At 55.4% G+C, this 15,297-nt stretch overlaps 1 protein-coding gene across 1 annotated transcript in view; it reads left to right on the plus strand.

Moving 5' to 3' along the window:
* Nucleotides 1-14,321, plus strand: part of rab3gap2 (RAB3 GTPase activating protein subunit 2 (non-catalytic)) — a 23,550-nt gene extending 9,229 nt beyond the window's left edge. Inside the window, exons 16-35 of the mRNA XM_036549862.1 lie at nucleotides 65-147; nucleotides 419-483; nucleotides 1,317-1,407; nucleotides 2,062-2,189; nucleotides 2,925-3,132; nucleotides 3,222-3,319; nucleotides 3,904-4,009; nucleotides 4,096-4,256; nucleotides 4,564-4,738; nucleotides 6,887-7,075; nucleotides 7,751-7,857; nucleotides 8,307-8,373; nucleotides 9,387-9,457; nucleotides 9,545-9,580; nucleotides 9,671-9,745; nucleotides 9,968-10,186; nucleotides 10,308-10,397; nucleotides 10,741-10,947; nucleotides 11,066-11,224; nucleotides 14,118-14,321. Of these exons, the coding sequence (XP_036405755.1) occupies nucleotides 65-147; nucleotides 419-483; nucleotides 1,317-1,407; nucleotides 2,062-2,189; nucleotides 2,925-3,132; nucleotides 3,222-3,319; nucleotides 3,904-4,009; nucleotides 4,096-4,256; nucleotides 4,564-4,738; nucleotides 6,887-7,075; nucleotides 7,751-7,857; nucleotides 8,307-8,373; nucleotides 9,387-9,457; nucleotides 9,545-9,580; nucleotides 9,671-9,745; nucleotides 9,968-10,186; nucleotides 10,308-10,397; nucleotides 10,741-10,947; nucleotides 11,066-11,224; nucleotides 14,118-14,270 (2,488 nt within the window). The 3' untranslated portion in view covers nucleotides 14,271-14,321. The remainder of the gene's footprint in view (nucleotides 1-64; nucleotides 148-418; nucleotides 484-1,316; nucleotides 1,408-2,061; nucleotides 2,190-2,924; nucleotides 3,133-3,221; nucleotides 3,320-3,903; nucleotides 4,010-4,095; nucleotides 4,257-4,563; nucleotides 4,739-6,886; nucleotides 7,076-7,750; nucleotides 7,858-8,306; nucleotides 8,374-9,386; nucleotides 9,458-9,544; nucleotides 9,581-9,670; nucleotides 9,746-9,967; nucleotides 10,187-10,307; nucleotides 10,398-10,740; nucleotides 10,948-11,065; nucleotides 11,225-14,117) is intronic.
* Nucleotides 14,322-15,297: the final 976 nt, after the last annotated feature.

Raw genomic sequence — 15,297 nt, forward strand, 5'->3', positions numbered from 1 at the left:
TTTGAGTATTCCCTGATGTTAAAGTGTGTGTGTGTGTGTATGTGTGTGTATGTGTGTGTGTCAGTGATAAGAAGAGTGAGCGAGGGAAGGACATGCACTTGCTGAAGAGGCTGAACACCCTGTTGAGGAGCCAGGAGGTGGAGCCAGGTGAGCGGGAGGCGGGCCGCGGGGGTGGGGGGGGTGGGCTAGTGAGCAGGGGGCGGAGACTCAGGAATGCCAGGGTGGTATTGCTGTTATCTTACCTTCTGTTAATGCAATGAAATGTGGTTGCAGGTGGTCAGATTTACGTATTTTTATATCTTTCTTCTTCTATCATTTTCATATTTATCTTACATATATCTTGTCAATGTCGTGCAAGTAAAACACTGTTTAAATGAATGTGAACTTTGTCCCCTGACCTCACACCCCTTGGCCTCAGATATCCTGGAGAGTGAAGCCCAGAGTGCCCTCTTGGACATCAAGCACCCTGCTATTAAGAAGCAGGTGAGGAGAGCATGTCCTGTTCTGCTCACAGGAGAGAGCAACCTGTGTGAAGCACTCAGGACTGAGAGATCAGCAGTGTGAAGCACTCAGGACTGAGAGATCAGCAGTGTGAAATACTCAGGACTGAGAGATCAGCAGTGTGAAACACTCAGGACTGAGAGATCAGCAGTGCAGTGTGAAACACTCAGGACTGAGAGATCAGCAGTGTGAAACACTCAGGACTGAGAGATCAGCAGTGCAGTGTGAAACACTCAGGACTGAGAGATCGGCAGTGCAGTGTGAAACACTCAGGACTGAGAGATCAGCAGTGCAGTGTGAAACACTCAGGGCTGAGAGATCAGCAGTGTGAAACACTCAGGACTGAGAGATCAGCAGTGTGAAACACTCAGGACTGAGAGATCAGCAGTGCAGTGTGAAACACTCAGGACTGAGAGATCAGCAGTGCAGTGTGAAACACTCAGGGCTGAGAGATCAGCAGTGTGAAACACTCAGGACTGAGAGATCAGCAGTGCAGTGTGAAACACTCAGGGCTGAGAGATCAGCAGTGTGAAACACTCAGGGCTGAGAGATCAGCAGTGCAGTGCGAAACACTCAGGGCTTAGAGATCAGCAAAGCAGGGTGCAGTGATCGAAGGCAAGATTCTCGCAGGATGTGTGTGTTTTGGGATGGTGCCCTTTGCTCTGAGTGAGTGACTGTGCAGAGCATGGTGCTGTTTACCAGCCGCTGCATGGCCGCTCTGCAGGGGTCTGGAGCAGCACATAAAGGCGGGATGCTCCTTTTTGACACTACAGGTGGTTAATGCATATTTGGTGGATTTTGTGTTTGACTGATAGGCGCTGGAGTCATTGCTGGCCAATAAGAACGCACCTGTCACGTGCCTGGCTAACATCACTCGTGCCCTATTGGACAGCCTGAAGGGACAAGGTACCCTGCACATGACTGCCAGCTCAGTTTTGTCTTCTGACTGAGTAATAAGTGGTTTTAGCCTGTTGAGCAGGTTCAAGCTGCTGACAAGTGTGTGTGTGTGTGTGTATCTCGTGTGTGTGTGTGTGTGTATGTGTGTGTGTGTGTGTATCTCGGTGTGTGTGTGTGTGTTTGTGTTTGTGTGTGTTTGTATCTCGGTGTGTGTGTGTCTGTGTCTGTGTGTGTGTGTGTGTGCGTGTGTGTGTGTGTTTGTATCTCGGTGTGTGTGTGTTTGTATCTGTGTGTGTGTGTGTGTGTTTGTGTGTGTTTGTATCTGTGTGTGTGTGTGTGTGTGTGTGTGTGTGGGTATCTCGGTGTGTGTGTGTGTTTGTATCTGTGTGTGTGTGTGTGTGTTTGTGTGTGTTTGTATCTGTGTGTGTGTGTGTGTGTTTGTGTGTGTTTGTATCTGTGTGTGTGTGTGTGTGTTTGTATCTGTGTGTGTGTGTGTGTGTGTGTGTGTGTGTGTGTGTGTGTTTGTATCTCGGTGTGTGTGTCTGTGTGTGTGTGTGTGTGTGTGTGTGTGTGTGTGTGTGTGTGTGTGTGTGTTTGTGTGTGTTTGTATCTGTGTGTGTGTGTGTGTGTGTCTGTGTGTGTGTGTGCGTGTGTGTGTTTCAGATCCTGAGGCAGTGGAGGAGGGTCTCCTGCAGCTCTGTACCTCTCAGCTGAAGCTGCTGCAGCTCTACACCGACATCCAGTCCCTCCACTCTGCCAGCTCCTCAGGCCCCAGCACTGAGGCTGACGCTGTGAGTGCAGCTCTCTCACACACACACCCACGCACGCACACACAGTGAGTACAGCTCTCTCACATACAGTGAACACCTCTGCTGTGAGTTCAGCTCTCTCTCACAGACGCTGTGAGTTCAGCTCGCTCTCAGACGCTATGCGTACAGCTCTCTCACAGACGCTGTGAGTTCACCTCTCTCTCACAGACGCTGTGAGTACAGCTCGCTCTCACAGACGCTGTGAGTACAGCTCGCTCTCACAGACGCTGTGAGTACATCTCTCTCACAGACGCTGTGAGTACAGCTCGCTCTCACAGACGCTGTGAGTACAGCTCGCTCTCACAGACGCTGTGAGTACAGCTCTCTCACAGACGCTGTGAGTACAGCTCTCTCACAGACGCTGTGAGTACAGCTCTCTCACAGACGCTGTGAGTACAGCTCGCTCTCAGACGCTGTGAGTACAGCTCTCTCACAGACGCTGTGAGTACAGCTCTCTCACAGACGCTGTGAGTACAGCTCGCTCTCAGACGCTGTGAGTACAGCTCGCTCTCAGACGCTGTGAGTACAGCTCGCTCTCAGACGCTGTGAGTACAGCTCACTCTCAGACGCTGTGAGTACAGTGACGCATTGCGAGTAGTGCGGTTTAATCAGTCTTGCTGATATTGCACTTCACTTTCTGCACAACTGTTTCTCAGCAAACGAAGTGAGAAGCACAATGGCCGTATCCATAGTGACCAGCTGTCATTCTTTCCTCAGGAACTGACCAACCAGATTCAGCAGGATGTAGCCCGGATCCAGCCAATCCTGCAGTGCTACACGGAGCTGATGTCCCGCCCCTCCGTCTCCTTCGCCCAAGACGCGGGGGGTGTACTTCCTGTGCGCCGCTTCCTGTCCCTGCTGGAGTGTGAGGCTGGGGGCGCGGTGCGGGTGGCCAGGGGTCAGGAGGCCGATTGGACAAGGCTGGGTGAGGCGGCGACCCTGGCGCAGTGCTCACAGTGATCACAGTGATCACAGACCTGTTGGATTCTAACACATCTCTTCTGTCTCCTGCAGGGAGCTTTTTTTTCTGGGGGTGTCTCTGTGGGGAGAGCCCCATAACGCAGGTGTGTGACACCCTGCAGAACTCTGGGATCAGCCCCCAGCAGCTGCTGGTAAGAGGAGACGGAGGTGTGGGGGGGTTGGGGGGTGTGGGGGGTTGGTGGGGGTAAATCAGGCTGATTTAAAAGGTCATCTGCACCCCAGGAGAATGTGGCATTGTCAACTTGCCATGGTAAGAAGGGAGATATTTTACAGGGTAGGTTTCAATTCATTACGCGTGTGTGTTTGTGTGTGTTTGTGTGTGTGTTTGTGTGTGTGTGTGTGTGAGCGGTCATTGTGAGCGGAGCGGTCAGTGTGGGCGGTCAGTGTGAGCGGTCAGTGTGGGCGGTCAGTGTGAGCGGTCAGTGTGAGCGGTCAGTGTGGGCGGAGCGGTCAGTGTGAGCGGTCAGTGTGGGCGGTCAGTGTGGGTGGAGCGGTCAGTGTGGGCGGTCAGTGTGAGCGGTCAGTGTGGGCGGAGCGGTCAGTGTGGGCGGTCAGTGTGAGTGGTCAGTGTGGGCGGAGCGGTCAGTGTGGGCGGTCAGTGTGAGCGGTCAGTGTGGGTGGAGCGGTCAGTGTGGGCGGTCAGTGTGGGCGGAGCGGTCAGTGTGGGCGGTCAGTGTGGGCGGAGCGGTGACACCGTCTCTCTCTGTGCTGCCAGTCTCTCCTGCTCAGTGTGTGGCTGAACAGAGAGAGGGAGGTACTGAAGAGACCTGAGGCCATCAGCCACCTGCAGGCCCTGCTCACCGCCCTCAGCAGCATGCCAGGTACACCTGCACTGCGTGCGTGTGTGTGTGCGTGCGTGTGTGTGTGAATCCTCCTCCTCACTCTCTCTCTCTCCCCCACCCCACAGGAGCTGTGGACAAGTCGTGGGACCTGCAGTGTGTCTCCCCCTGGTGGCAGCAGGTGCGCACGGCGTGCTCTCAGTCAGAGAACGCCGGCGCCGCCCTGCTGGCTGCGCTGGTGGCCCACAGGTCTGCCAAGAGCTCCATCACGAGGCTGGCAGAGAGTAAGGTACTACCCCTACCGCAGCTGGGCTCTGATTGGTCCACATCTCTGTGAGGTCACAGTTCTGGTGTTACTGTAACTGGAGAAGGGACCCGTGGAATCTCCTCCCTCTCCATCCCTCTCGCACGCATTGCCAGGGAAGGAAGGTTTTTGCTTTGTAATAATCTATAATGCATATGTAACATACACAAAAAATTGAGGTGTACAGTTCAGAGTAATAGCTGCTGCACTGTGCTACCTCTGGGTTAGAGCTCTTTCATGTGGGGGTGAGATCTCGCTCACGCCCGGCCCCGGCTCTCTCTCTCTCTCGCAGTTCCAGTCGGAGTGGGAGGCCGTGTCCCTGGAGCTGGAGCACTGGGCGGTGTGTGTCAGACAGCTGGAGGACCTGCTGGCCCTGCACACTCTGCTCTGCCTGCCATGCCCCCGCGGCTCACCAGGGGGCGCTCCTGTGCGCTGCTCCGTCAAGACCCTGCTGGAGAGTGGCAGAGGTAGGAGGTCAGCCCCCCTGCTAGTGCTGCTCTGATGCTCCGTGACCCCTAAAGTAAAACCAAACCCAGGCACACGTTCACAGCACTGGGTTAGCTTGGTGTGTGTTTGGGTGCTGTGTGTTTGGGTGCTGTGTGTTTGGGTACTCTGTGTTTGGGTGCTGCGTGTTTGGGTACTCTGTGTTTGGGTGCTGCGTGTTTGGGTGCTGCGTGTTTGGGTGCTGCGTGTTTGGGTGCTGCGTGTTTGGGTACTCTGTGTTTGGGTGCTGCGTGTTTGGGTGCTGTGTGTTTGGGTGCTGCGTGTTTGGGTACTCTGTGTTTGGGTGCTGCGTGTTTGGGTACTCTGTGTTTGGGTGCTGCGTGTTTGGGTGTGTGTTTGGGTGCTGTGTGTTTGGGTGCTGCGTGTTTGGGTACTCTGTGTTTGGGTGCTGCGTGTTTGGGTGCTGTGTGTTTGGGTGCTGCGTGTTTGGGTACTCTGTGTTTGGGTGCTGCGTGTTTGGGTGCTGCGTGTTTGGGTACTCTGTGTTTGGGTGCTGCGTGTTTGGGTACTCTGTGTTTGGGTGCTGCGTGTTTGGGTGCTGCGTGTTTGGGTACTCTGTGTTTGGGTGCTGCGTGTTTGGGTACTCTGTGTTTGGGTGCTGTGTGTTTGGGTGCTGCGTGTTTGGGTACTCTGTGTTTGGGTGCTGCGTGTTTGGGTGCTGTGTGTTTGGGTGCTGCGTGTTTGGGTGCTGCGTGTTTGGGTACTCTGTGTTTGGGTGCTGCGTGTTTGGGTGCTGCGTGTTTGGGTGCTGCGTGTTTGGGTACTCTGTGTTTGGGTGCTGCGTGTTTGGGTACTCTGTGTTTGGGTGCTGCGTGTTTGGGTGTGTGTTTGGGTGCTGTGTGTTTGGGTGCTGCGTGTTTGGGTACTCTGTGTTTGGGTGCTGCGTGTTTGGGTGCTGTGTGTTTGGGTGCTGCGTGTTTGGGTACTCTGTGTTTGGGTGCTGCGTGTTTGGGTGCTGCGTGTTTGGGTACTCTGTGTTTGGGTGCTGCGTGTTTGGGTACTCTGTGTTTGGGTGCTGTGTGTTTGGGTGCTGTGTGTTTGGGTGTGTGTTTGGGTGCTGTGTGTTTGGGTGTTGTGTGTTTGGGTGCTGTGTGTTTGGGTGTGTGTTTGGGTGCTGCGTGTTTGGGTGCTGCGTGTTTGGGTGCTGTGTGTTTGGGTGCTGTGTGTTTGGGTGTGTGTTTGGGTGCTGTGTGTTTGGGTGCTGTGTGTTTGGGTGTGTGTTTGGGTGCTGCGTGTTTGGGTGCTGCGTGTTTGGGTGCTGCGTGTTTGGGTGCTGCGTGTTTGGGTGCTGTGTGTTTGGGTGCTGCGTGTTTGGGTGCTGCGTGTTTGGGTACTCTGTGTTTGGGTGCTGCGTGTTTGGGTACTCTGTGTTTGGGTGCTGCGTGTTTGGGTGTGTGTTTGGGTGCTGTGTGTTTGGGTGCTGCGTGTTTGGGTACTCTGTGTTTGGGTGCTGCGTGTTTGGGTGCTGTGTGTTTGGGTGCTGCGTGTTTGGGTACTCTGTGTTTGGGTGCTGCGTGTTTGGGTACTCTGTGTTTGGGTACTCTGTGTTTGGGTGCTGCGTGTTTGGGTACTCTGTGTTTGGGTGCTGTGTGTTTGGGTGCTGTGTGTTTGGGTGTGTGTTTGGGTGCTGCGTGTTTGGGTACTCTGTGTTTGGGTGCTGTGTGTTTGGGTGTGTGTTTGGGTGCTGTGTGTTTGGGTGTGTGTTTGGGTGCTGTGTGTTTGGGTGCTGTGTGTTTGGGTGCTGTGTGTTTGGGTACTCTGTGTTTGGGTGCTGTGTGTTTGGGTGCTGCGTGTTTGGGTACTCTGTGTTTGGGTGCTGTGTGTTTGGGTACTCTGTGTTTGGGTGCTGTGTGTTTGGGTGCTGTGTGTTTGGGTGTGTGTTTGGGTACTCTGTGTTTGGGTGCTGCGTGTTTGGGTGCTGCGTGTTTGGGTGCTGTGTGTTTGGGTGTGTGTTTGGGTGCTGCGTGTTTGGGTACTCTGTGTTTGGGTGCTGCGTGTTTGGGTACTCTGTGTTTGGGTACTCTGTGTTTGGGTGCTGTGTGTTTGGGTGCTGTGTGTTTGGGTCCTAGGCGCTGTGTGTTCAGGGTGCCGTCTCCCTCCCTCTGTCCCAGGTGGGGTGGCGGACAGCGTGGCGAAGTGGGTGTTCCGGCAGGACTTAGCACCAGGGCTACTGAAGGAGGCCTTACAGCGGAGGGGGCAGGGACACAGCCAGGAACAGCCTGCAGAGGAGGGGGAGGGAAACACAGAACAGCCCCATGAGGAGAAGAGCGAGGAGGAGGATGACTTCCACAGAGCAGCAGGTGTGTGTGTGTGTGTGAGTATGTGTGTGTGTGTGTATAACCGTGTGTGTGAGTATGTGTGTGTGTGTGTGTGTGTGTGTATGTGTGTGTGTATGTGTGTGTGTATGTGTGTGTGTGTGTGTGTGTGTAACCGTGTGTGTGTAACTGTGTGTGAGTATGTGTGTGTGTGTGTGTGTGTGTAACCGTGTGTGTGTAACCGTGTGTGTGTGTAACCGTGTGTGTGTAACTGTGTGTGTGTGTAACCGTGTGTGTGTGTGTGTGTGTGTGTGTGTGTGTGTGTGTAACCGTGTGTGTGTAACCGTGTGTGTGTGTGTGTGTGTGTGTAACCGTGTGTGTGTGTAACCGTGTGTGTGTGTGTGTGTGTGTGTGTGTGTGTGTGTGTGTAACCGTGTGTGTGTGTAACCGTGTGTATGTGTGTGTGTAACCGTGTGTGTGAGTATGTGTGTGTGTGTGTGTGTGTGTGTGTGTGTGTAACTGTGTGTGTGTAACTGTGTGTGTGTAACTGTGTGTGTGTAACTGTGTGTGTGTAACCGTGTGTGTGTGTGTGTGTGTGTGTAACCGTGTGTGTGTAACTGTGTGTGTGTAACTGTGTGTGTGTGTGTGTGTGTGTGTGTGTGTGTGTAACCGTGTGTGTGTAACCGTGTGTGTGTAACCGTTTGTGTGTGTGTGTTTCAGAGCTGCTGCTCTCTGTGTGTGAGCGGTTCCCGGAGTCTCTCTCTCCTGACCTGCTGTTCTCACACTGCTGCTGGGAGTATGTGGTGCAGTGGAACAAGGACCCTGAGGTGAGACACACACACACTCACACTCTCACACACACACACACACACACACTCTCACACACACACACACACACACACTCTCACACACACACACACACACACACACACACACACACTCACACTCACACTCACACACACACTCAAAAGGGCATGGTTATCAATGTCCCACAGAGATTGTTGCCTCGCAGTAACCCCCTGTGTGGTGACTCTCTGAATGTGAGTTAGTGGCTCTTGATTTAAGACCAGTGTGTCTGTCAGGGTTATGTGATAAAGGTGATCTTTTCACTGTTTTACTTAAATCAGGTTACAGTTTGAAGCAGACGCGTGTTGAAAATGTATTTTCTTACATGAGGGAACATTTCCGACAGATGGGTAAAAAAGATGGGTATGTGTGGCTGGATGTGACTCGGATGCATGTCTGTGTGTCACTGTCTGTCTGTCTGTCCCGGCAGGAGGGCCGTTACCTGGCCTGGGCAGTGGAGCACCTCAGGCTGGTCACCAGCCCACACATCCAGCAAGGTCAGTTCAGCCCTTCCTGCTGACCCTGGGTCAGCAGCCCCCCTCTTTAAGATTAGCACTGCTGACCCTGCTGCTGGCCCTGGGTCTGTGAAAGTAACCATGTCTGTCTCTGTGAAAGTAACTGTGCTCTGTGTTTCTCTGTGGGAGTGACCGTGTTTCTCTGTGTGAAAGTGACCGTGTTTCTCTCTGTGTGGGAGAGACTGTGTTTCTCTCTGTGTGGGAGAGACCGTGTTTCTCTGTGTGGGAGAGACCGTGTTTCTCTGTGTGAAAGTGACCGTGTTTCTCTCTGTGTGGGAGAGACTGTGTTTCTCTCTGTGCGAAAGTAACCGTGTTTCTCTGTGTGGGAGAGACCATGTTTCTCTGTGTGAAAGTGACCGTGGTTCTCTCTGTGTGGTAGAGACCGTGTTTCTCTCTGTGTGGGAGAGACCGTGTTTCTCTGTGTGAAAGTGACCGTGTTTCTCTCTGTGTGGGAGAGACCGTGTTTCTCTGTGTGGGAGAGACCGTGTTTCTCTGTGTGAAAGTGACCGTGTTTCTCTGTGTGGGAGAGACCGTGTTTCTCTCTGTGTGAAAGTGACCGTGTTTCTCTGTGTGGGAGAGACCGTGTTTCTCTGTGTGGGAGAGACCGTGTTTCTCTGTGTGGGAGAGACCGTGTTTCTCTGTGTGAAAGTGACCGTGTTTCTCTGTGTGGGAGAGACCGTGTTTCTCTGTGTGAAAGTGACCGTGTTTCTTTCTGTGTGAAAGTGACCGTGTTTCTCTCTGTGTGGGAGAGACCGTGTTTCTCTCTGTGTGGTAGAGACCGTGTTTCTCTCTGTGTGAAAGTGACCGTGTTTCTCTGTGTGAAAGTGACCGTGTTTCTCTGTGTGGGAGAGACCGTGTTTCTCTGTGTGGGAGAGACCGTGTTTCTCTGTGTGAAAGTGACCGTGTTTCTCTGTGTGAAAGTGACCGTGTTTGTCTGTGTGAAAGTGACCGTGTTTCTCTGTGTGAAAGTGACCGTGTTTCTCTGTCTCCCGCAGGCATTGCGGTGATGATGTGGAACACCTTCATCGTGAAGCGTTTCTCTGCGGCTGCCTTCCTCATGGAGAAGGTGAGGAAGAGGAGGGTGAGAGGGCTGGCTGTGAATTTCTGCTCTACCTGACCTGTCTGCACTCTGACCTCTGATCTCTCTCTACAGGTGGGGAAAGCACCAAAGGACCGCTTGTGTCGACGGGTAAGTGTGTATGTGTGTGTGTGTATGTGTAACAGTGTGTGTGTGTGTGTGTGTGTGTGTGTGTGTGTGTAACTGTGTGTGTTTCTGCAGGATGTGGGGATGGGAGAAAACGCTCTGACCTCCTTCCTGGGCTCCTGCTCTCAGCTGCTGCAGACTCTCATAGAGGTAAAGAAAACACCGCTGCACACACACACACACACACACACACACACACACACACACACACACACACACTCACACACACACACACACACACACACACACACACACACACACTCACACACACTCACACACACACACACACACACACTCACACACACACACACACTCACACACACACACACACACACACACACACACTCTCTCTCTCCCTCTCTGTCTGCGCAGGCGGACGCCGGCCTGGACGAGGTGTCTGCGCCGGAGCTGTGTGTGGAGGAGGTGTGGGGGGGGGCGGAGGGCCCCGCCTCCATCGCGGAGCTGGCGCTGGAGCAGAGGGGGGTGCACTACCCGCTGGTGCAGCACCACTGCCTGCTGGCTTCCCTGCTGCACGCCGCCAGCGCCTTCAGGGTGCGCGGGGTTAAACCCCTCAGCCTGTTCGACAGCAAGGTGAGCGTCTGAGTCTGAGTCCCCCTCACCTGCGGGGTTCAGGTACGCCCCCCACGCCGGCCAAACTCAGCCCCTCTATCTCTCCCCCTCTCTCCTTCCTCTCTCACTTCTCTCTCCGCAGGGGAAAAACGCCTTCTTCAAGGACCTGACCTCCATCCAGCTGATGCCCAGTGGGGACCTGGACCCCGGCCTGGTGTCCCTGAGGCAGGAGGTGAGAGCGCCCCCTGGGTGCAGGCCAGCACACTGCAGGCACAGTGCTGAAGTAGGAGTGTCGTGTTTTGCAATGTATGTGTTTTCTCTTGATACAGTGCACTGACTAATAATTACCATTCTCTGCCTGCCTGTCTCTCAACACAACATCTCTCTCTCTCCCTTTCTTTCTCCCACCCCTCATCTTTTCTCACCATAACCTCTTTCCTTTCTCTTCTCTATCTCATCTCTTTCTCTTACCACTCATTTGGCGTATTATTCTCTCCTCTATTGCCAACCTGTTCCTCCTTGTCTCTTATTCCCTCTCACTCCCGTGTGCTGTGACCTGCTGTCTCGTGCTGCAGTTCCTGTTGAAGGTGCTGACGGGCTGGGTTCAGGCTCAGGGTGAGGCAGCTGAGGCGGTGTCGTGCTCAGAGGCGGGGCCCCTGGACGACTCGTGGCCCTCGCTGTGCCTGGACCTGGGGCCCCTGCTGCAGGTGAACCCCGATGTCCTGCGGAGGCACCTGGTGTGTGAGCTGTACAGCCAGGGCCTGGACCTGCGGGCGGAGCAGGTACAGCGCTGATGCCTTCTCAACACACTCACACTTACGCAGTTACTCCTACGCAGCGCTAACGCTCCTGTGCTACACATCTACAGTGCACTGACACGCTCCCCTGTCTGTCCCTCAGGTGATGTTGGAGGTGGAGGATAAGGAGGTTCTGGGCTCCCAGCTGCTGGTTCTGACGGGTCAGCGCTTGGCCTACGCTCTGCTGCACACTCAGACCCGGCCCGGCATGGAGCTGCTGGCCCGCCTGCCCCCCATGCTCTGCACCTGGCTCAAGGCCATGGTAAACCCGCCGGCCAGACCTGCACCAAACCCGCACCAAACCCACACCAAACCCGCCGGCCAGACCTGCACCAAACCCGCACCAAACATGCCGGCCAGACCTGCACCAAACCCGCACCAAACCCGCACCAAACCCGCACCAAACCCACACCAAACCCGCCGGCCAGACCTGCACCAAACCCGCCGGCCAGACCTGCACCAAACCCGCACCAAACCTACACCAAACCCGCCGGCCAGACCTGCACCAAACCCGCACCAAACCTACACCAAACCCGCCGGCCAGACCTGCACCAAACCCGCACCAAACCCACACCAAACCCGCCAGCCAGACCTGCACCAAACCCACACCAAACCTACACCAAACCCGCCGGCCAGACCTGCACCAAACCCGCACCAAACCTACACCAAACCCGCCGGCCAGACCTGCACCAAACCCGCACCAAACCTACACCAAACCCGCCGGCCAGACCTGCACCAAACCCGCACCAAACCTACACCAAACCCGCCGGCCAGACCTGCACCAAACCCGCACCAAACCTACACCAAACCCGCCGGCCAGACCTGCACCAAACCCGCACCAAACCCACACCAAACCCGCCGGCCAGACCTGCACCAAACCCGCACCAAACCTACACCAAACCCGCCAGCCAGACCTGCACCAAACCCGCACCAAACCTACACCAAACCCACACCAAACCCGCCGGCCAGACCTGCACCAAACCCGCACCAAACCCACACCAAACCCGCCGGCCAGACCTGCACCAAACCCGCACCAAACCCACACCAAACCCGCCGGCCAGACCTGCACCAAACCCGCACCAAACCCACACCAAACCCGCCGGCCAGACCTGCACCAAACCCGCACCAAACCCACACCAAACCCGCCAGCCAGACCTGCACCAAACCCGCACCAAACCCACACCAAACCCGCCAGCCAGACCTGCACCAAACCCGCACCAAACCTACACCAAACCCGCCGGCCAGACCTGCACCAAACCCGCACCAAACCTACACCAAACCCGCCGGCCAGACCTGCACCAAACCCGCACCAAACCTACACCAAACCCGCCGGCCAGACCTGCACCAAACCCGCACCAAACCTACACCAAACCCGCCGGCCAGACCTGCACCAAACCCGCACCAAACCTACACCAAACCCGCCGGCCAGACCTGCACCAAACCCGCACCAAACCCACACCAAACCCGCCGGCCAGACCTGCACCAAACCCGCACCAAACCTACACCAAACCCGCCGGCCAGACCTGCACCAAACCCGCACCAAACCCACACCAAACCCGCCGGCCAGACCTGCACCAAACCCGCACCAAACCTACACCAAACCCGCCAGCCAGACCTGCACCAAACCCGCACCAAACCTACACCAAACCCACACCAAACCCGCCGGCCAGACCTGCACCAAACCCGCACCAAACCCACACCAAACCCGCCGGCCAGACCTGCACCAAACCCGCACCAAACCCACACCAAACCCGCCGGCCAGACCTGCACCAAACCCGCACCAAACCCACACCAAACCCGCCGGCCAGACCTGCACCAAACCCGCACCAAACCCACACCAAACCCGCCAGCCAGACCTGCACCAAACCCGCACCAAACCTACACCAAACCCGCCGGCCAGACCTGCACCAAACCCGCACCAAACATGCCGGCCAGACCTGCACCAAACCCGCACCAAACCTACACCAAACCCGCTGGCCAGACCTGCACCAAACCCGCACCAAACCTACACCAAACCCGCCGGCCAGACCTGCACCAAACCCGCACCAAACATGCCGGCCAGACCTGCACCAAACCCGCACCAAACCTACACCAAACCCGCCGGCCAGACCTGCACCAAACCCGCACCAAACCTACACCAAACCCGCCGGCCAGACCTGCACCAAACCCGCACCAAACCCACACCAAACCCGCCAGCCAGACCTGCACCAAACCCGCACCAAACCTACACCAAACCCGCCGGCCAGACCTGCACCAAACCTGCACCAAGCCCACACCAAACCCGCCAGCCAGACCTGCACCAAACCCGCACCAAACCTACACCAAACCCGCCGGCCAGACCTGCACCAAACCCGCACCAAACCCACACCAAACCCGCCAGCCAGACCTGCACCAAACCCGCACCAAACCTACACCAACCCCGCCGGTCAGACCTGCACCAAACCCGCACCAAGCCCACACCAAACCCGCTGGCCAGACCTGCACCAAACCCGCACCAAGCCCACACCAAACCCGCCGGTCAGACCTGCACCAAACCCGCACCAAACCCACACCAAACCTGCCGGCCAGACCTGCACCAAACCCTCACCAAACCCGCTGGCCAGACCTGCACCAAACCCGCACCAAACCCACACCAAACATGCCGGCCAGACCTGCACCAAACCCACACCAAACCCGCACCAAACCCGCTGGCCAGACCTGCACCAAACCCGCATCAGATAAAATATCTGCTGAATGACAGAGATGTAAATGTAATATAAATGCTTCTGTTACTTCTAAGAGGATCACTGCCACCCCTACCATACCTACTGTTACTGCCATGATCAGTGCCACTGCTGTAAGTGCCACCCCTACCATACCTACTGTTACTGCCATGATCAGTGCCACTGCTGTAAGTGCTACTGTGACCGTTCTGGCTGTTGCTGCTAATATTGCTGTAGTTACTGCTGCTTCTGTCGCTACCAAATGAGCCACGTAAATGTGACACCAGTGACACTACATCCACTGTGAGCAGCAGACAGTCTTGCACCTGTAGATTGAAGAGGACCACAAAACACCTGACTGTTCGCCATCTAACAAATTCCTAACAAATGGTGTGCTGTGGTGTCCTTTAAAGGAATGAGTGAAAATGTCTGTGATTATAATCGCTCCCCCAGGACCCCGGCGGTCTGCGCTGCCCCTCCGTCCCCCTGGCCTTCAGCAGCCGGCTGGTGAGCCGCACCGTGGAGGTGCTGCCAGAGAGCCACGCCCAGTACAACCTCGCCCTGCACCTGCTGGAGGCTGTGGACCTGCTGGAGGGAGAGGCCTGAGAGAGGAGAGTCTGAGAGAGAGAGAGACCGAGAGACAGAGGGTGGGGAGAGAGAGGGGAAAGGGATGGGAGAGGGAGGGAGGGAGGGAAGGGGGCGGGGCAGAGGGAAGCAGAGGGGTGGGGCTAGATGGGAGGTGGTGATGGATGGAGCTGTTGGGAGGGTTGCAGAGGCAGGGGGGGATGGGTGGGAGGGGGTGCTGGAAGAGTCATGGCTCTGAGTGTGGTCTTTAAGGTGGATTATTTTTGTGTGGCTGTGTACAGGCTTTGCACTTTCAGCTGTATATAACAGCTTCCAAACCAGAACACATTCACTCTGATGTTTTCCTGTTGTGAAGGTTAAATGCACACACACTCACGCACACACACTCACGCGCACACACACTCACGCACACACACTCACGCGCACACACACTCACGCACACACACTCACGCGCACACACACTCACGCACACACACTCACGCGCACACACACTCACGCGCAGACACGCACACACACTCACGCACACACACTCACGCGCACACACACTCACGCGCAGACACACTCACGCACACACACTCACGCGCAGACACACACACACATAGATGATCCCTCCACTGTCTTTAGTCTATTTGTTTCTCTCTGTTTCATAAATGGCTAGTCATAGTAACAGTGCAGAATAACATATCTCTCTTTTTCTCAAAATCTTATGATGTATTATACAAATGAAAACGTTATTTTCCTTATTTATATACAGTACTGTAATAGCTGTGCCTGTTGCCTCCTGTTCTGTACACGGAAGCCTATAGGAAACTTACTTGTATTCAGATGCGCAGAATAAAAAGGATTAAAGGATTGACGATTGTGCTCGGCTGTGTCTGTGGGGTGGGTGGGACCTCTTACAGGAGGTGGGGGTGTTGCTGGAGAAACTGGGAGTAGTGAGATGGGGAGATGGGGAGATGGGGTGATGGGGGGGGGGGGGGGGGATGTTGAATTGGCTTCGTTTTGGCAGTTTGGCAGAGAAACAAGCCATCGTGCCCAGCATCTCATT

This window comes from Megalops cyprinoides, chromosome 17 (assembly GCF_013368585.1).
Source record: "Megalops cyprinoides isolate fMegCyp1 chromosome 17, fMegCyp1.pri, whole genome shotgun sequence".
NCBI lineage: Eukaryota > Metazoa > Chordata > Actinopteri > Elopiformes > Megalopidae > Megalops > Megalops cyprinoides.